This window comes from Uranotaenia lowii, chromosome 2 (assembly GCF_029784155.1).
Source record: "Uranotaenia lowii strain MFRU-FL chromosome 2, ASM2978415v1, whole genome shotgun sequence".
Lineage (NCBI taxonomy): Eukaryota > Metazoa > Arthropoda > Insecta > Diptera > Culicidae > Uranotaenia > Uranotaenia lowii.
This window is the reverse complement of record NC_073692.1, coordinates 102,580,609-102,596,475: the sequence shown is the minus strand read 5'-3', so window position 1 is coordinate 102,596,475 and position 15,867 is coordinate 102,580,609. Positions and strand designations below refer to the sequence as shown.

At 38.9% G+C, this 15,867-nt stretch overlaps 3 protein-coding genes across 5 annotated transcripts in view; 1 reads left to right on the top strand and 2 right to left on the bottom strand.

Moving 5' to 3' along the window:
• Positions 1-2,744: 2,744 nt before the first annotated feature.
• Positions 2,745-6,936, top strand: LOC129745517 (eukaryotic translation initiation factor 3 subunit H-like). Its single transcript, XM_055738627.1, has 3 exons — positions 2,745-2,859; positions 5,092-5,772; positions 5,839-6,936. The coding sequence occupies exons 1-3, from the start codon at positions 2,782-2,784 to the stop codon at positions 6,088-6,090; spliced, it is 1,011 nt and encodes a 336-aa protein (XP_055594602.1). The 5' UTR covers positions 2,745-2,781; the 3' UTR covers positions 6,091-6,936.
• A 187-nt stretch (positions 6,937-7,123) lies between these two features.
• Positions 7,124-15,867, bottom strand: part of LOC129746591 (ankyrin repeat domain-containing protein 39-like) — a 52,178-nt gene continuing 43,434 nt past the window's right edge. Inside the window, exons 1-4 of one of the 3 annotated variants that reach the window (XM_055740327.1) lie at positions 9,817-9,951; positions 8,705-8,952; positions 7,970-8,173; positions 7,124-7,898 (exon numbers count right to left, since the gene is read on the bottom strand). In XM_055740327.1, coding sequence (XP_055596302.1) covers positions 7,657-7,898; positions 7,970-8,173; positions 8,705-8,852 — 594 coding nt within the window. In that variant the 5' untranslated portion in view covers positions 8,853-8,952; positions 9,817-9,951 and the 3' untranslated portion in view covers positions 7,124-7,656. Of the gene's footprint in view, positions 7,899-7,969; positions 8,174-8,700; positions 9,225-9,816; positions 9,994-10,253; positions 10,358-15,867 lie in introns of those variants that run through there. The other 2 variants (XR_008737321.1, XM_055740326.1) reach the window with 2 other exon arrangements.
• Positions 9,300-9,769, bottom strand: LOC129746592 (uncharacterized). Its single transcript, XM_055740328.1, has one exon. It carries the CDS (start codon positions 9,618-9,620, stop codon positions 9,300-9,302), a length of 321 nt encoding a protein of 106 aa, XP_055596303.1. The 5' UTR covers positions 9,621-9,769.

The following is a 15,867-nucleotide window of genomic DNA, read 5'->3' as shown; positions in this document are numbered from 1 at the left end:
CCAAATACGAGAATTCTCGTTTTTTCGATTGCCGCGCTTGCTAAGAAGCATGACTGAAATGTTATAAATTTATTTAATATGTGGTTTAAGAGATATAGAATGCTAATTTTGATGTTGTCCGGTTAAGATTTCTTAGCGCTCGCGGTTAATGTTTTTAAAAATGCTTTGGTTTTATGTAAAAAGGGGTAACGTTATATTGAAGAATCAAATACCTTCAACTGGGGCAACGTGCAATACTTTTCAACTTCAATGGCTTCAAAAAATCTCACATCCACAGATAAATCATACCCTTTATGCATCAAAAGTTTTAAGGTTAGTGGGACATCAAACTGACGTAGTCAGAAAAAATATTGGTTTCTTCAGTTATTTTTAATATTTTTTAAAACATGCGATTTTCACTGTATTTAGAAAAAGGGGTAACTTGCAACAAACTTGGATTTTTAAGAAAAATCTAATTTAAACGTATGTAAATGGATAGTTTTTGATAAATTTTAGATGCCATAAAAGCCATTACGCATTAAAACACCAATTGCAGTAATTTCTGGTTCTCTTGAAACTATTTTTTTTTCTGAAAATAAGGATATTGCATACATTTAGGGGTAAAAAATACTACAAAAATTCTACTAGCTGAAATCATAAAAATAAATGTTTGGATGAATGAAATTTCATTGTTGACAAATGCGTGATTCAAAACAAAATCATATTCCAACATATGGAAACGAGATTTACAAGGTGTCTCTTTGAATTGCATTTTGTTGCATCTTACCCCAGACTGGAAATGAATTATGAAAATATTGATTGAAAAAAAATTGGGTCATTGTTCGAAAAATATTTTTACACCAACATTGTTGAAATAGGATGATTCAACCAGTAAAAAGTTTGTAGTTTAAGCCAATCCGTCATACTGGGTATAGTTTTTTACGGCATCGGAAAATGTAAAAATTCTACACTTGTTCAAGGATGATTATTCAACCAGCGGACAAAATCACGAAAAAATGTGTGGTAGAATTTTTTTTTGTTTCTTTTTCATTCACCACATTAATTACAAATTAATGTGTCCGCTGAGCACGAGTCGATAAAAATATTCAAGAATATTGTCCCTTTCATTGAAAGATGGATTTCGTGCAATGTTTTGAAGTCGCAGTTATCCGTATAAAGCTTAAATGAAAAGCGGTTAGCGTGAAGAAATCCGACAGATTTTATACTGATTTGACAGATCGCACAAATTTCGTAGTTTTGAATGCGCCGTCCAATTTTTTCTATATGTATGATCTTATTTCCTATACTAGATTATTAACCGTACAAAACTACTTTTTTTAACTTCTCATAACGATTTGTTACATTTTAACGACAACAAAATCGAATTCAACCAGCATAAAAAGTCAAAGAGTATCAAAGACGCATTTATCGCATCAAAATCTTCGTCATGCCAAAATCGTTAATTCTCAGGTTATAGAAAAATGTGTTTTCAATAATGTAGAAGCTTCCATCCTCTTCCCCAGAAGAGGGGAGAACTTCCTTAAAAAAACTTCTTCAAATTTTACCCTCACATAGCAGAATGGCTAGCATTTCCTTGAAAAGTTCCCAAGTTATGCTTGCGCGCTCGTAATTAATTCAATCTCAATGAATTCCAAGGATAATAATATTTTATTCCGATGACTTCATGCTTTGTCCTAGCTCTTGCAAAAAAAAAAGATTTATTATTCAAGAATTTACTTCTAAACTTTTCAATAAAATTAGTGAGTGAGAGTGATTTTTTTAACAGTGTTTACTGCTCCGGCTAGCCAACCCCACGGAAGTCTACCGTCGCGCGGTTAGAAATTATTCCAGTAACCGCAATATAACTAAAATGGGCAACATTTCTTAAAAATAATTTGTGATTTTTATTATTTTTTTTTTTTATTTTGATTTATATGGTTTTTGTTATGTTTATATTTTCATTAGTTTTTGTCTTCTTTTTCATTTTCATTTTTTTTAAAACTTCATTAGTTGTGTTTTTAGTTGTATTCTTCATTTTTGAGGCCAATTCAAAGTATTTCATTTGTAGCTCTCAGGTGCCCAAAACCGACTAAATGAATCCCAGAAAGTAGATTTCGAATTTTGAAAAATCTATTTTTCGAAGATCATATACCTTCTCTTTTTTCTATTACGTAATTTTTAATTAGATAATTTTCAAGAAAACTTTCAAAAATAGGTAAAACTTCATTTTACATATTTTTATATTTTATTTGGCATAACTGAGCCTTTAAAAATAAAAAATTTAATTCAATGATCAACTTTCCCGAAGACTGCGAGCGATACTGACTTCAAAGAAAAAATGTTATGAAGTTTATTTGTTGTTAATTTTTTTCCAATATCGCAAAATACAGGGAAATTTCAAAATAGAAGATTGAAATTTAATTGAATCTTTGATATTTTAACATGCGTCACAAAATAAAATTTAATGTGCCGGTCACTAGCTCAAATATATCGGGTTCTATTCGATTAATCATAAATAAGAATAGAAGTAATGATATTTTTTTCTGCTGAAAAAATAGTTGTTCTCATGAAAATATAATGTTTAAAGAGATTTCGTACATTTTTCATAATTTTTGGCTGTGTCGACATTTCACATCACAACTTACGCTATCTCACACATGAGGACAGCACTTTACGTCATTTTGCCACAGTTGATTTGCGCTTTTTCTCTGCCTCCGTTTATCCGTGTTGCGTTCACCGCGCTTCACAGTTCAAGCTGTCACTTTTGCTCTTTCGCTTCATTCTTTCGGTAGTGCTCAAAAAATGGCGAGTCGTGGTCAAAATCGTCGTGCGACACAAGAAGTCGATAATACCATTTCGTACGTCCAGTGCGATGGCCTGGTAAGTTTTAATCGTTAGTTAAGTTAAAGTGCTACTTGATAATCAATTAGACTTGTTGAAAATCTGTAAACTTGGGCTGAAGAAGCACCCATTCGATATGCTTACTAACCATGCTGAGGTAGCAAAAATTGGGCTACGTTCTCAGAATAAAATGGGTAGTCCGAAGACAACGCCATGAAAAAAGATGCCAAAGTTTTGTTTGTTGTCGAGTTCTTTTTTTTAAATTTCTAGTTTCTCTTAAGTTCTAACATTCATGGGTGGCAAAACTCCTCAGATCGACTTGTCCAGTGAAAGAGAGTGCATTTTTTTCGTCTGCTCCCCCAATCTGTCAACACATAAAAGTGAGCGAGAGCATTCACATCCGCTGATGAAGAGAATTCCCTTCTCCGGAAAAATCTGTAGCGCATTGTGTTGAGGAGAAATCTCAGAGCTAACTCAGTTTATTCTTGGTACGTTCACGAGAAAAGATCCAAATCAAAGGTCCCAGAGGTGTCCTGAATTTATAGAAGCCGTCTTGATCTTAATTCCAATTGATTTTGTAATAAAAACAGTTTAACTTCTTAAACCAATGGTAATCTTCGGTTCAGATGATATTTTGAACGGTGTTTTTTGGTATAAACTACAAGCCTCCTAACTTCTCTTCTCTTCTGTTGCATAAATTAAGGCGTTTACTGCACCGCTATTTCGCCTCAATTTATGCAATCTAAGAAGAGCTGCATTGTATTTCCACCAATCTACTGATGTCCTGAAAAATCATGTTTTTGTTCTTCGCGGTGTCCTGATTTTTTGACTGAACCACCTGGCACCTCTTCTTCGAACGCTACCTTTTGCAAGAAAAAAGAATCCAAAACAGCTAACAGCAGTGGGCAGAAATTGTTTTTATTTTTTTTACGTTATGTGGCGGGAGTCCATATAATTTTTTTCTTCATTTACTCTGAGGTGTATGACTGAAACACAGAGCGCTCTTTGTTAAGAATTCTCTTTCTCCCACTCAGATGCGAACGCTCTCACACTTGCCGTGCGACCGTGCGAGTCACTTACAGCTCGTGTAAACTCGGGTAACGAGTGGAGCACGATCAGCGAAAGAGGATTACACTCGGAAGCCGAACTAAAAACAGTGTTGTTTTCTCCCGGCTCTTTGTTGTTTAAGAAGAGCCGACCAACCCTGCTAGCATTTGTTAATTTCTAGCATTTGTTAATTTCTAGCATTTGTTAATTTCTAGCATTTGTTAATTTCTAGCATTTGTTAATTTCTAGCATTTGTTAATTTCTAGCATTTGTTAATTTCTTGCATTTGTTAATTTCTAGCATTTGTTAATTTCTAGCATTTGTTAATTTCATGCATTTGTTAATTTCTGGTAATTGCTAATTTCGGGCATTTGTTTATTTCTACCATTCTACCAACTTTTATCATTTTGTACGTTTTTTTCTGTTCGTTTTAAAGAGATTGTTAATGCTAGTAAGTTAATGCGATAATGCAAATAGCAACTACTCGCAGCGAGAATCTGAAAAAAGGCAACGTCGCTTGAACTGTCCTCGCATAAGAAAAGCTCAGTACGCCCATGGGTTGTTACCGTTGTTCGCTTATGCTCGTTTGAGGTGGGTGTAAAAGCCAGATCCCGGCAATGATACAGGATTTGTCTATGTATCGTGTGACCAACATCTTTTAAATAAGTGCTCGTGAAACTCGTTTAAAGCTTTTTTTTCCTCAGATTTAAGCTTTTTTTGCCTTGAGAGTATAGGAGATGCATACTCAAATCTGAAGAAAAAGGCTTAAATCTGAGACATGTGCTCCACACGGATTGTGCCGGGATCTGTATACATGGGAATTCTGTTTCTCAGTTTCTCATGCATAGTTAGCTAGTGTAGAGCAAAGGCTTTACAATTCACGGGAGCTTTTCACAAACATGCCCTCTGGCCCAAAATTTCTACACCTACCAAGCCTTCTTCTATTGGCGCACTAATTCCTGTGTCTATCCACCTTTCTTTCATATTTCTATAAAAATAAAATTCTCTAGTTTTCCGCGGAGTATGCCACTTAAAATTAGAATCATAAAAATTACGGCGATTAAAGTTATATAACGAACTTAAATTTTAGGCTGTATAGCATGCTTCAGTTGAGAAAGCTGAATAAGTTTTTTTGAGCCCGTTAAATGACTCTTTTTGTTATTCGGGAACCCTTTCCAGCATTACGCAAGTTTATGTTAAGTTTATATTTTCCACTCTTTCCAGGCTGCGATGAAAATGGTGAAACATTGCCACGAAGAATCGTTGAGCAACATGGAGGTGGCCCAGGGTGCCCTGCTCGGTCTGGTCGTGGACGATCGTTTGGAAATCACCAACTGTTTTCCGTTTCCGAAGTCCTCTGACGAAACCATCGACGAGGAAGAGTATCAGCTTAACATGATGCGTCGTCTTCGGTTGGTCAACGTTGATCACTTCCACGTGGGATGGTACCAGAGTGCCGATGTGGGCAACTTTTTGTCTTTGCCGCTGCTGGAATCGCAGTATCACTACCAGACCAGTATCGAGGAATCGGTGGTGGTTATCTACGATACGCAAAAATCGAAGCGAGGTTTCCTGACGCTGAAGGCCTATCGGTTGACCCCGCAGGCCATCGCCATGTACAAGGAAGGTGAATTTACACCTGAAGCCCTTCGCAATCTGAAGGTGGGCTACGAGAACCTGTTCATCGAGGTTCCGATTGTGCTAAAGAACTCGGCTCTTTGCAACATCATGATGTCGGAGTTGGTCGAAATGGTTCCGGAAGAGGAGGGAACTCATTTCCTGGATCTGGGCACGGCCGGAGTACTCGAGAGCCACTTGCGCTGTTTGATGGATCGCGTTGATGAACTTAATCAGGAAGCTAACAAATTCAACAAGTATCAGCAATTGGTGATCCGCCAGGAACAGGTAAAATTCTTGAATTTAACTCTCAAACTAGAATGAGTTGATTCAATCCTTTTTTTCAATCTATAGGACAAGCATCGCATGCTGGCTAGGCATGCACAGGAAAATGCGGCACGTATTGCCAAGGGCGAACCTGCCCTACCGGAGGAAGAAGTCACGAAATTGTACCGTCCGCTGCCGGTTCCACCCAGGCTAAACCCGATGATCGTTTCCGGTCAGATCAACACCTACGCCCAGCACATTTCCCAATTCTGTTCCCAATCGTTGGCCAAACTTTACATGACTCAGGCCCTGCAGGGTGCCAAGGATACCAAGATGTAGAGTGGGAGCGGCTAGTGAATGTGAGTGTTATTTGGAAATTTCATATTTGATTGAACACAAACAAACGACCGAGATAAAGTAAAAGGACAGTATCTAAGAAAGAATTCCGAGGACAATATTGATAGTAGTGTGAAAGTGTAAATTTTCGACACCCGGGGAAGTGGGAGTGTACCCGAAGAGATAACTCTTCCGAATAAAACGGAGTCAACCGGCATTGGTCCTGCAGAACATCGAAGGACGCAATCGTACGGGGCTCCCGAAAAAAAAACTTCTGTTGATTTATTTTAAAGAGAAATTCATGCTAACTAGATGAAGATGATTCATCTATCATCTAAGGGCCACATCCCAACGCAGCGAATAACACTAGAACAAGTCAACGTATTCCAGAATTCTTTTCTGTTGGTTAGAAATGAATCGGGAAAGATTAGATTGAATATGAAGAAAATGGTTAAATTTGTATTTAGAATACGACGAAAAATTACTGACTGTGCAGGATTCTAACCCGCAATCTCCGGCTTTCTAGGCCAACGCATAACCGACATGGTGTTGTTTGTTATTTTTGAAAAAAAGCATTCGACGGTCTCATCCAAAAAAAATATCTGTGCTGCATTAAGAAAGAGAGGATTCCCTGAGAAACTGTTCCATGTTATCGAAGCACAGAACGCAATTTTGTGCAAGGTTTTTACGATATTGTCCTGTCTGATTAAATTCTTTTAGCTGCTGAAATTAGTCTATGATGATAGAAAAATAGTAGTGAATCGACACGAGGATGGCTGTGGAACCCTTTGACAATGTAGCAGCAAAATGGATAACGGTATTGTATTAAACGCTCAATAACATCGGGACAGCAGGTTTCAACTTCAACTCCGATGAACCAACTGAAAGCTGAAATTCTCTATAATAAAGACATTAAAAAAAAAATAAAAACTTCAACTCCGTAATGACCGAGGAGTCATATGTCCGTTTTTTTGCTTTCAAATGAAAGAACTGCAGAAAATTTGGCATTCGGATATTTTCCATTCCACAAATTGGGTCACTTTAGATACACATTTATTCCACATCAACATATCTAATAACTACAAGAAAACGTGTGCAAACTAAACACACTGACTTGCCTATTTTTGCTTTTTTTTCATCTCTCAACAGTACAAAGGGTTTTTGCAACAAACTCTGTGACCGTGAAACATCCTTCTAAAATAATCACTTTATAAAACACTTTAAAATATAGGATATTTACTTTTTCGAGGAAATAGGTCCGGATATCATAAAACTATGCAAAACATGAGGGTGATAATAACATCGATGATTTCTAAAATTCTGTACGATGCCGGTGATTTTTTGTTTGTTTCTGCTTTACTAATGCAATACCTTCTGAGCAACTATCACAAATCGCTAGTTATTATTTTGTTGCTACAGCAGTAAAGTGCTTCCAATGCGCGGGAGCCGGGATAGAGCGGAAGCTCAAACACGTGCTTCATGTTGTTCAAAACTTAAGAAAATGTACATCGATTAAAGTTGTGCTTACAACAGAGAAGCGAACTCTTCAAACGGCTTTTTATTTGTGTATCAAACGCTGAATAATTTATCAAACTGCTGTTTGTGGGGTGAGGTGACACTGATCAGTTCTAGCGGAGTATTCCCCTTGTTATCTCGGATAGTGGCAGCTGCCCGGTGGTTTTCCAGCAATATTTGACACGTTTCCAGATGACCACGTTCGACGGCACGATGGAGCGCAGTTTTACCATCACTATCCTGGAGCAGCGGGTTCGATTTGCGTTCCAAAAGAAGTTTGACTATTTTCGAGTGACCTGATAAAATGATAGAAAAAATTGCTTTTCAACACCTGGAAGGTAGCTACTAGTGTAAGGAATCCACTTACCCATCATAGCGGCCCTATGCAGTGCCGTTGCCCCTCCATGCGTTTGTTCGTCAACACCGATACCACTGTCCAGCAATCGCCGACAAATTTCCTGGTGACCACATCGTGCAGCGTAGTGCAGTGCGGTATAGCCAGACTGGTCCCTATCATTCAAATGTCCCCTACCTATGAGCGTTGTCAATTTCGATGTATCATTATCAATGGCTGAAATAAGAAGATCTTTTTTAGAGTCCGAAATTTTCACAAACTAAGGCCGCGTTTTCACAAATTTCATTATTCATGTATACGTATTGATGCATTCATCTTTAAATTTTTATTCGTAATATACACACTTTTGAAGTTAATTTTGAGTTTCAAAATATCAGAATATTTTTTTAAAACTGATATGAACTTGTTTTAATACTCATAGAACTTTTAAAACACTATATTCAATGATTTTTAAAAAGAAATTTAAGTGCAATTGTTGCACTCATCAATAAAAAAAGCCCCTGGATGTAGACTTTTGATGTCTGTATAACAGTTGAAGGCTCTGCTGGAGCTTTCACATGAGCTGTCAAATCTGCCAAACAATATTTTTCTCTTTCCACCATATGTGAGTTTAGGTTAGGGAGACAAAGGCAGACAAAAGCTCGAACTGCTCGCTTTCTCGACTGTTATAATGTGCGCAAAATTTTATTTATGCATGCATCAATTAGAAATTTTGTGAAAACGAGGCCTAAAGATCATAATACCCACCAGCTGTCCAGATACCCCGCTCGAACTCCAACTCGTCCAGCGATTGTGTGGCGGGTGCTGGAGTACTAGTGCAGTTGCATTGGTGCGCTTGATCCTGTTGCTGATGATGATGATGATGATGATCGCCGAGCCGCTGGTCGTGGGGCATCCTTAGAATGACCGTTACAGTTTCCGTTTGTAATCCCGTGACCGTTCGTAAGAGTGATGGCTTTGGGTGGGGGCGAAGGACTACGACAGGCGTTTGCAGGCTTTAACGACACGGCAACGACGATGATGATTTATGTATGTAAAAATAAGTATAACAGCTTGGATTAGATTTGTTGGCAAACTCCAGTAGGTTCGTATAGGTATTGTGGTTCAATGGTAATTTAATCACACAACATAAGCACCCAGTGTTTTGACTTTTTTTTCATGTGTGGATCAGTTGAAATGGTGGCAGATTTACACAGTTTATAGGGTTTTCAAAAATACTGGAGGAAGATAAAAGTTGTCACGTGGAGCTGCGGAAATGTTGAGATAGCCAAAAAGGTTTCCTAGCAAATATAGTAACGATGATTTTATCGCTTCGTAAAGGTGAGGTCAGGTTTCCATTTTTTTACAATTCACGTTGCAGAGTCCACACGATCTCCGCCTCACCAGTGCTGGAAACCACTTTGTAGCCCAGCTGAGCCAGTGAGTTGATGATCAGCGAGGGAGCGACCTTGATCAGCACCCCATTATCGATCGGAACCGAGCTGATCTGGAAGCGCTTCGAGAGCGCTTGAACCTCGTCAGCCGAGCAACCGAATATGGCACTATCCCGTGCGTACAGGGAACCCTTGACAAAAACGTACGCATAGGTACCCTCGGCCGGTAGGATCGGAATCGGCACCGTTACCACATTTTGTGTCGTGGTCTGTGAGTTGGGCGTTTCCATTGTTATAATGTGTAAATCGTTAAAATCTTCCTAACACAGATCAAGCACGGTTAATTACGAAGACACGAAAGTTAACACAGACGACAAATATCGGTCCAAGGCGCCGCCGCTTGCCCTACTCCGGGACGTCTAGCTTACTGATGGGGGGTGGTAGATAGGTGGAGGATTGTTGTTGTTGTTGATGTTGGCTATTCACCTCACGGCCCAAGTTAGCCAAATTATCCCGCTCAACGGTGAGATTGTTAGACGATGCACTTGACTCGCAGCTGTAAGGTTCTGGATCGCTAAACTCCTTTCGCATAGTCCACATATACTCGTTGTAGTCCTGTTTGACCGCCGTCGAGGATGACGCGACCACTCGGTATCCGAGAACCTGGAAAACAACAAGAGTATTGTAAGTTTTTTGAAGTCATACACGAAAAAGTTAAACATTCATCCAATACTAAAATGGGCAATCCGTAACCACGAAGAAAGCCTCAAAACCTTATATGGTTTTCCAAGAGAGAATCCTTCATTAAAAAAAGCAAAAAAGGCAACAATAGTTGGAAACTGGCACACGATTGCAATAACTGAGGTGTGCATTTATTCCATTTTCTGTTGTTATTTGTTCAACGCATAAGCGATTTTACTCACCTCCAAGGCCGTCAGTATCACGCAAGGATGCTGCAGATAGACAACCGTTGACTCATCACTGTATCCCCCGCACGGGAACCGGTTTAGCTGTTCGAGATCGGCCGCTAATGGACGATAGGAGATCGATCGATAGATGGAAAGAAAGAAAGAAAAAAACGGAAATGATGTGTACGCACACGAGAGATGTGTTAATTGGAAAATTGATTTGTTGGAAATGGAACCGAGACATAGGAGAGATGAGATTGTTGATTGGAGAATGGATGCACGCATTTGGTCAGATGTTGAATGGAAGTAATTTTGTTTGTTGAATACTGTATGAATTTAGAGCTACGAATCCGTAGCCAGTTTTTTTTTTGTTGGCTCTCCAAGAAATTTGTATGGAATGGTGTTGACTAATAAACCTGTTGAAAACTCGTAGATAAATATTGAAATTATAATTTTATAGCCCTCTGAAACATTCTTATATAAACCTTAGAAATTATTTTGTAATCAGATCTTTGGAGCAGAATGTATTTAGAAGAATATTCATTCTAACTTATTGGTAAAAAAATGAAAGAACTTGGGAAACAATTTCAACTGTCTTAATCGATGAAAATTTTTAAATTACCTAGCTGAATATCGTAATCGTAAACAACGTCCTGGTATTGCCCATTAGACTGAGTTGATTTGGGGTCATTTCTTAAATTTAATCTGTAAATTAATCAGTAAATTTGTACTTTTATGTTTGTATGGGAAAATTGAATATTTTGTACTGAAAACTCATCACAATTTTTGTTTCTTCTGTGGAACCGAGCCTGCTAATGAATTCTGTGCCAATTTATAAATTCTCTAAGGGAAATTCCCCGCTGAATAACTTTTTCGAATACCGTTACTTCGTATATTATTAGGCAAAAAAGTTATAAGTTGTTTAATGGGGGCATGTATTTTAGCATTGAAGAGCTATAAATTCAATTGACATCAGTGCTGGGTGCCTTCACTATCTTACTATGAATGTAGTCAACAAGGCAGTGCGATGGCTTAGCCTAAAAGGTCGTGAAGACGTACCACTTGTGCGCAGAGCCAACCATCTCCTATCTTCCCTAACCAAACAAAATATCCCACCCATAGCAACCCTACCCAGAACCAAAACAGAACCCTGGAATCAACCCTCCCCCAAAGTAGACCTTTCCCTCATGAAGCTAGTCAAAGCAGGTGATCCCCCAGTGAAAATACAACAACATTTCCGATCCCTAATCCATAGAAAATATAAAGATCTAGAACACATATACACTGACGGGTCGGTTGCCGACGAGAAAATCGGATATGGAATTTATAGTTCGACCAAAAAATTTAGCTCCTCTCTACCACCCCCCTGTTCCATCTTTAGTGCAGAAGCATAGGCTCTTATGATAGCCTCCACTTCACATACCAGACCAGGAGTCCAAACTGTCATTTTTAGCGACTCAGCTAGCTGCCTCGAACAAATTAAATCTTGCACTATCAAACATCCCTGGCTACTCGAAACAGAAATCTCCGCACTTAAAAATAACCTGCAGTTTTGCTGGATCCCAGGGCACTGTGGGATTGCGGGAAATGAAGTAGCCGACAAACTTGCCGACATTGGCCGTGAATCCATAATCGAATCAGTGAAAATTCCCCAAATAGATTTTACCCGTTGGGTCAAAAAGACTCTAAGAGAGTGCTGGGATGAAGAATGGCGAAAAAATTGTCATTTCAGGTTGAGGAGAATCAAACCTATCACAACTCGTTGGCCCGATAACCCCAAACCCCTGCATCGAAGAGTCCTCACTCGCCTACGTATAGGCCACACTAACTTAACCCATAATTACCTTCTTGAAAAAACAGACCCCCTATCTGCTCTACCTGTGGTGTTGCCCTCTCAGTTCCCCACTTATTATCAGAATGCCTTGCCTATAGTACTGAACGTTCGGCAAACGATTTGGATACCACCCTGGAGCTAGTACTATCACCTCCCTATGAGAAACAACTTTTGCGATTCCTAGAAGACACACAATTACTATCCAAAATATGATCCATCACAGCAGGGACGAATAACCTTAAGGTTAAAGTCCCGTAACAAAAAAGCAACAACAACAACAAGCTGGGTGCCTAGCGAGGTATTGGGAATACCAGTAGCATTGAAAACTTGTGGGTGAAAGTGTCCTATGCACCTCGTTCGATTTTGATCGGATTAGCGTATATTCCACCGGAAAATGCCAGGATATCTCCATTCTAGATCTTCATGTGAATGCTCTATCGGAAGCTACCCAAGCAACCAGAATTCCCTTAAAAAGGTTCCATAGAAGCTTAATCAGCTCTCGTTTGTGTCTGAAGAGAATGCTAATCAGCCCAAAATTTAAGTTCTTAAAGCTACTTTCAAGTTCGTTTAGGTGGCTGTAGAGAACGCTATTCAGCTTCTAAGAGAATGTCAAGAAACTTCTACGCGCCGAAAAAAAAAATCCGATTGACAGATTGCTCTGACAACCACATGTCAGATTGCTAGGTTGCCGGTCTATCATGGTCTATCTCATTGATTTTAATTATATTGTTTTGATTACAAAAGCTGCTTACACGCCTAGAGAATTGAACCGCTGCTCTCTAGGTTGCAATGAAACTCACCAGCCTCTCGACCAATCCAGCAATAGTTAATTGCCACTGTAATGATTAGTATTTAAACTTAATGTCATTTGGGATGATTGAGTGGGTTGGTCAATAGAAGGTATCTTATTTCGTTCAAAGGACTTTCAGTACACAATATGAATCATAACAAAAATTCGCATCATCAAAAATTTATTCGAATATCTTAACATTTATTGGAAAAATTCGAAAAAATCTTGAATTCCATTTGTAAATATCAGTGCAGACATAAACAAAACAAATACCATGACAAGAAATTGACAGACATTTTTGACATGTCGCTTAGAATTCCCATATAGGTTCTTTAAAACACCTTCAAGTATCTTAATGATGCGTTTTGGAATGTTACGCGAACGTTATCGACCTTCTTGAAAGAAGTTCCATTAAAAGCGCTTAGAAGTTCCGTTATCGATAGTTTAACCTTTCAAAGGGCGATGGAAGTTCCTGAGTAACTTTTACGCGACAACAGTCACCTGAAGTTCCCGTAAAACATTTTTTCAGCCAAATGTGAACTTCGGAGTTCCATCTTTAAGTAAAAACGCGACTTTTGGTTGCTTGGGTAGATTACAACATGCGGTATAATTTTTCTAGACGATTTTAACCAACCTCAATTATAGTGGATCCCTGGCCAAGGCAACAACTTGTTGATCGATCCCTCATCGGTGATAAGTACGGCAAGTTCCTCTCTAGTGGATGGAACTATTTTAAATGGAATGCATCAACGTAATGGTGTACGGAACCTTCATAAACTAACGCTGGATTTAGTCTTCACCGATGAGTCTATCTTGATCAGCACCATCATCGAGGCCAATGAAGTTGTTGTCCCCATAGACGTGCATCATCCTCCGTTTGGATTCGATATTTCGTTCCTGAATCCAGTAGCTTTAATTGAGGACTTCGACGCATCCGCTCGTGACTTCCGTCGTGCTGATTTTGAGGTATTGAACCGAGCGCTATCCGAAATTGACTGGACGAATCTTCAAAGATGTGCTGATGTGGATATGGCTGTGTGTGAGTACATTCTGCTCCATTATGAGTGAAGTTTTCGATAATTCTGTACCACTGGTGAGACCTCCTCTTCGATCTCCTTGGACAAATAGTCGCCTAAAACAGCTAAAACAGATTCGATCAAAATGGCCTTCGTAAGGTACAGATCAAATCAATGCAGCGGTAACATTATTACCCAGAGATGTGTTAGACCTTGACGTCTTCGCTTTTACCGAAGAAATGGTTCTTGATGCTATCAATAATTTGAAGTTTTCTACCTCAACCAGTAAAGATAGCATACATTCGTGCGTTTTAAAAAGGTGTAGCGCCGTACTGGTAAAGCTACTAACTCACATAGTCAACCTGTCCTTCGAACAACAAAAATTTCCTACCACCTGGAAGGGATCATTAATGAGCCCTATCTTTAAAAAATGCGACAAACAGGATGTGCGTAATTACCGAGTTGTCACGTCGCTAGTTGCCTGCTCAAAGGTTTTGGAGAGGATCGTCTACGATCTATTGTTTTCTTCGTGCCGGAGTTGGATTTCTGAAAATCAGCATCCCAAAAGATCAGTAACCACAAACCTGGCAGTTATCACATCATTCTGTTTATCCAATATTGATGGCGGCAAGCAAATTGATGCCATATATACTACATTACTGCCCCGCGTTTGGTTCAGTGAATCACGAAATTTTGCTCAAGAAGCTACAACGTTTAGTATTTTCCGAAAGACTGTGTGTATGGATCAGGAGCTACCTAACATATAATCGCAGTACTTTGGGCCCATTACTGTTTACGCTGTGATGCAATGATATAAACATGCTTTTTGTTGGATGTGGAGTACTCCTGTATGCGAATGATATGAAAATATTTCTGACCATAAACAGCCTTACTGATTGCCACGAAAGCTAACCGGATGCTGGGATTTATCTTATGTTTGAGCCAAAAATTCACTGATCCTGTCTGCCTGCGAGCTCTATACTGCTGTTTGGTTCGTTCAACATTAGAATCTGCAAGCCTAGTGTGGTGGCCATTTAAAGCTGTGTGGATTGCGCGTTTTGAAGCAATTCAAAGAAGATTCGTACGATATGCTCTTCGGGAGTTGCCTTGAGAGAACCCTCTAAACCTTCCACCGTATGCTCGGCGTTGTGCTTTACTGGGACATCACACACTCTCGGATCGTCATGCCATCGGCCAGTCACTGTTCGTGGCGAAGGTTTTACGAAATGAAATCGGCTGTGTGGCAGCGGCCTAAAGAATACTGCCACTGGGATACTGGTCCATGTCGTACGAGGCGACTTATCCAGTACCTCCCAGATACGTTTATCTCATATTTCTGTCTATTGGAAATCAATGAGGTTGTATCTGGGAGGGGGAGAAAATGGGTGAAAGTCAATTATAGCATGCAGAATTCATAATTGTTTTCAGTTCAGAATTGTGTAAACCAATTTTTCAATCTAAGCGGTTTTGAATTCTTGTTGATATTTTTGAACTTTTTGACCTATTTTCTCTCGGGGAGGATATGCCAATAGTGCGTATTGCCAAACATGCATTTGCGCAAGCTGTATTCTTCCATATTTATTTTCTTGTTTTGCCAATTTGGAAAACGATCTATAATTTAACAAATATCTTTGCTTTCTTGGTAATTTTTTCAATAAAATCTCTACACATGTGGTTCTTAAATGTAAATTTCTTTTATGTACACATCACTCACAGCCCTATGGGATTTTCTTTATTTTTTGGCAATCTGTTAAGATTGGCTTAGTTGAAAACTTATAAAAATTTGATCTACCTACATAAATTACATCAGTAATATTTGAGACATCAAATAAATTCTTCATATTTGTCCTTGTTTTAACACTAGTGTCCAGTGCCTTCTATCTTCAGTTCGATAACACCTTCTTGTGAAAGTAAATGGCCTTTCAGAAATAGATATTTAATTTAAAAATAAACCGACCTGGTACTTCAATCATGCAAGCCGTACAAATG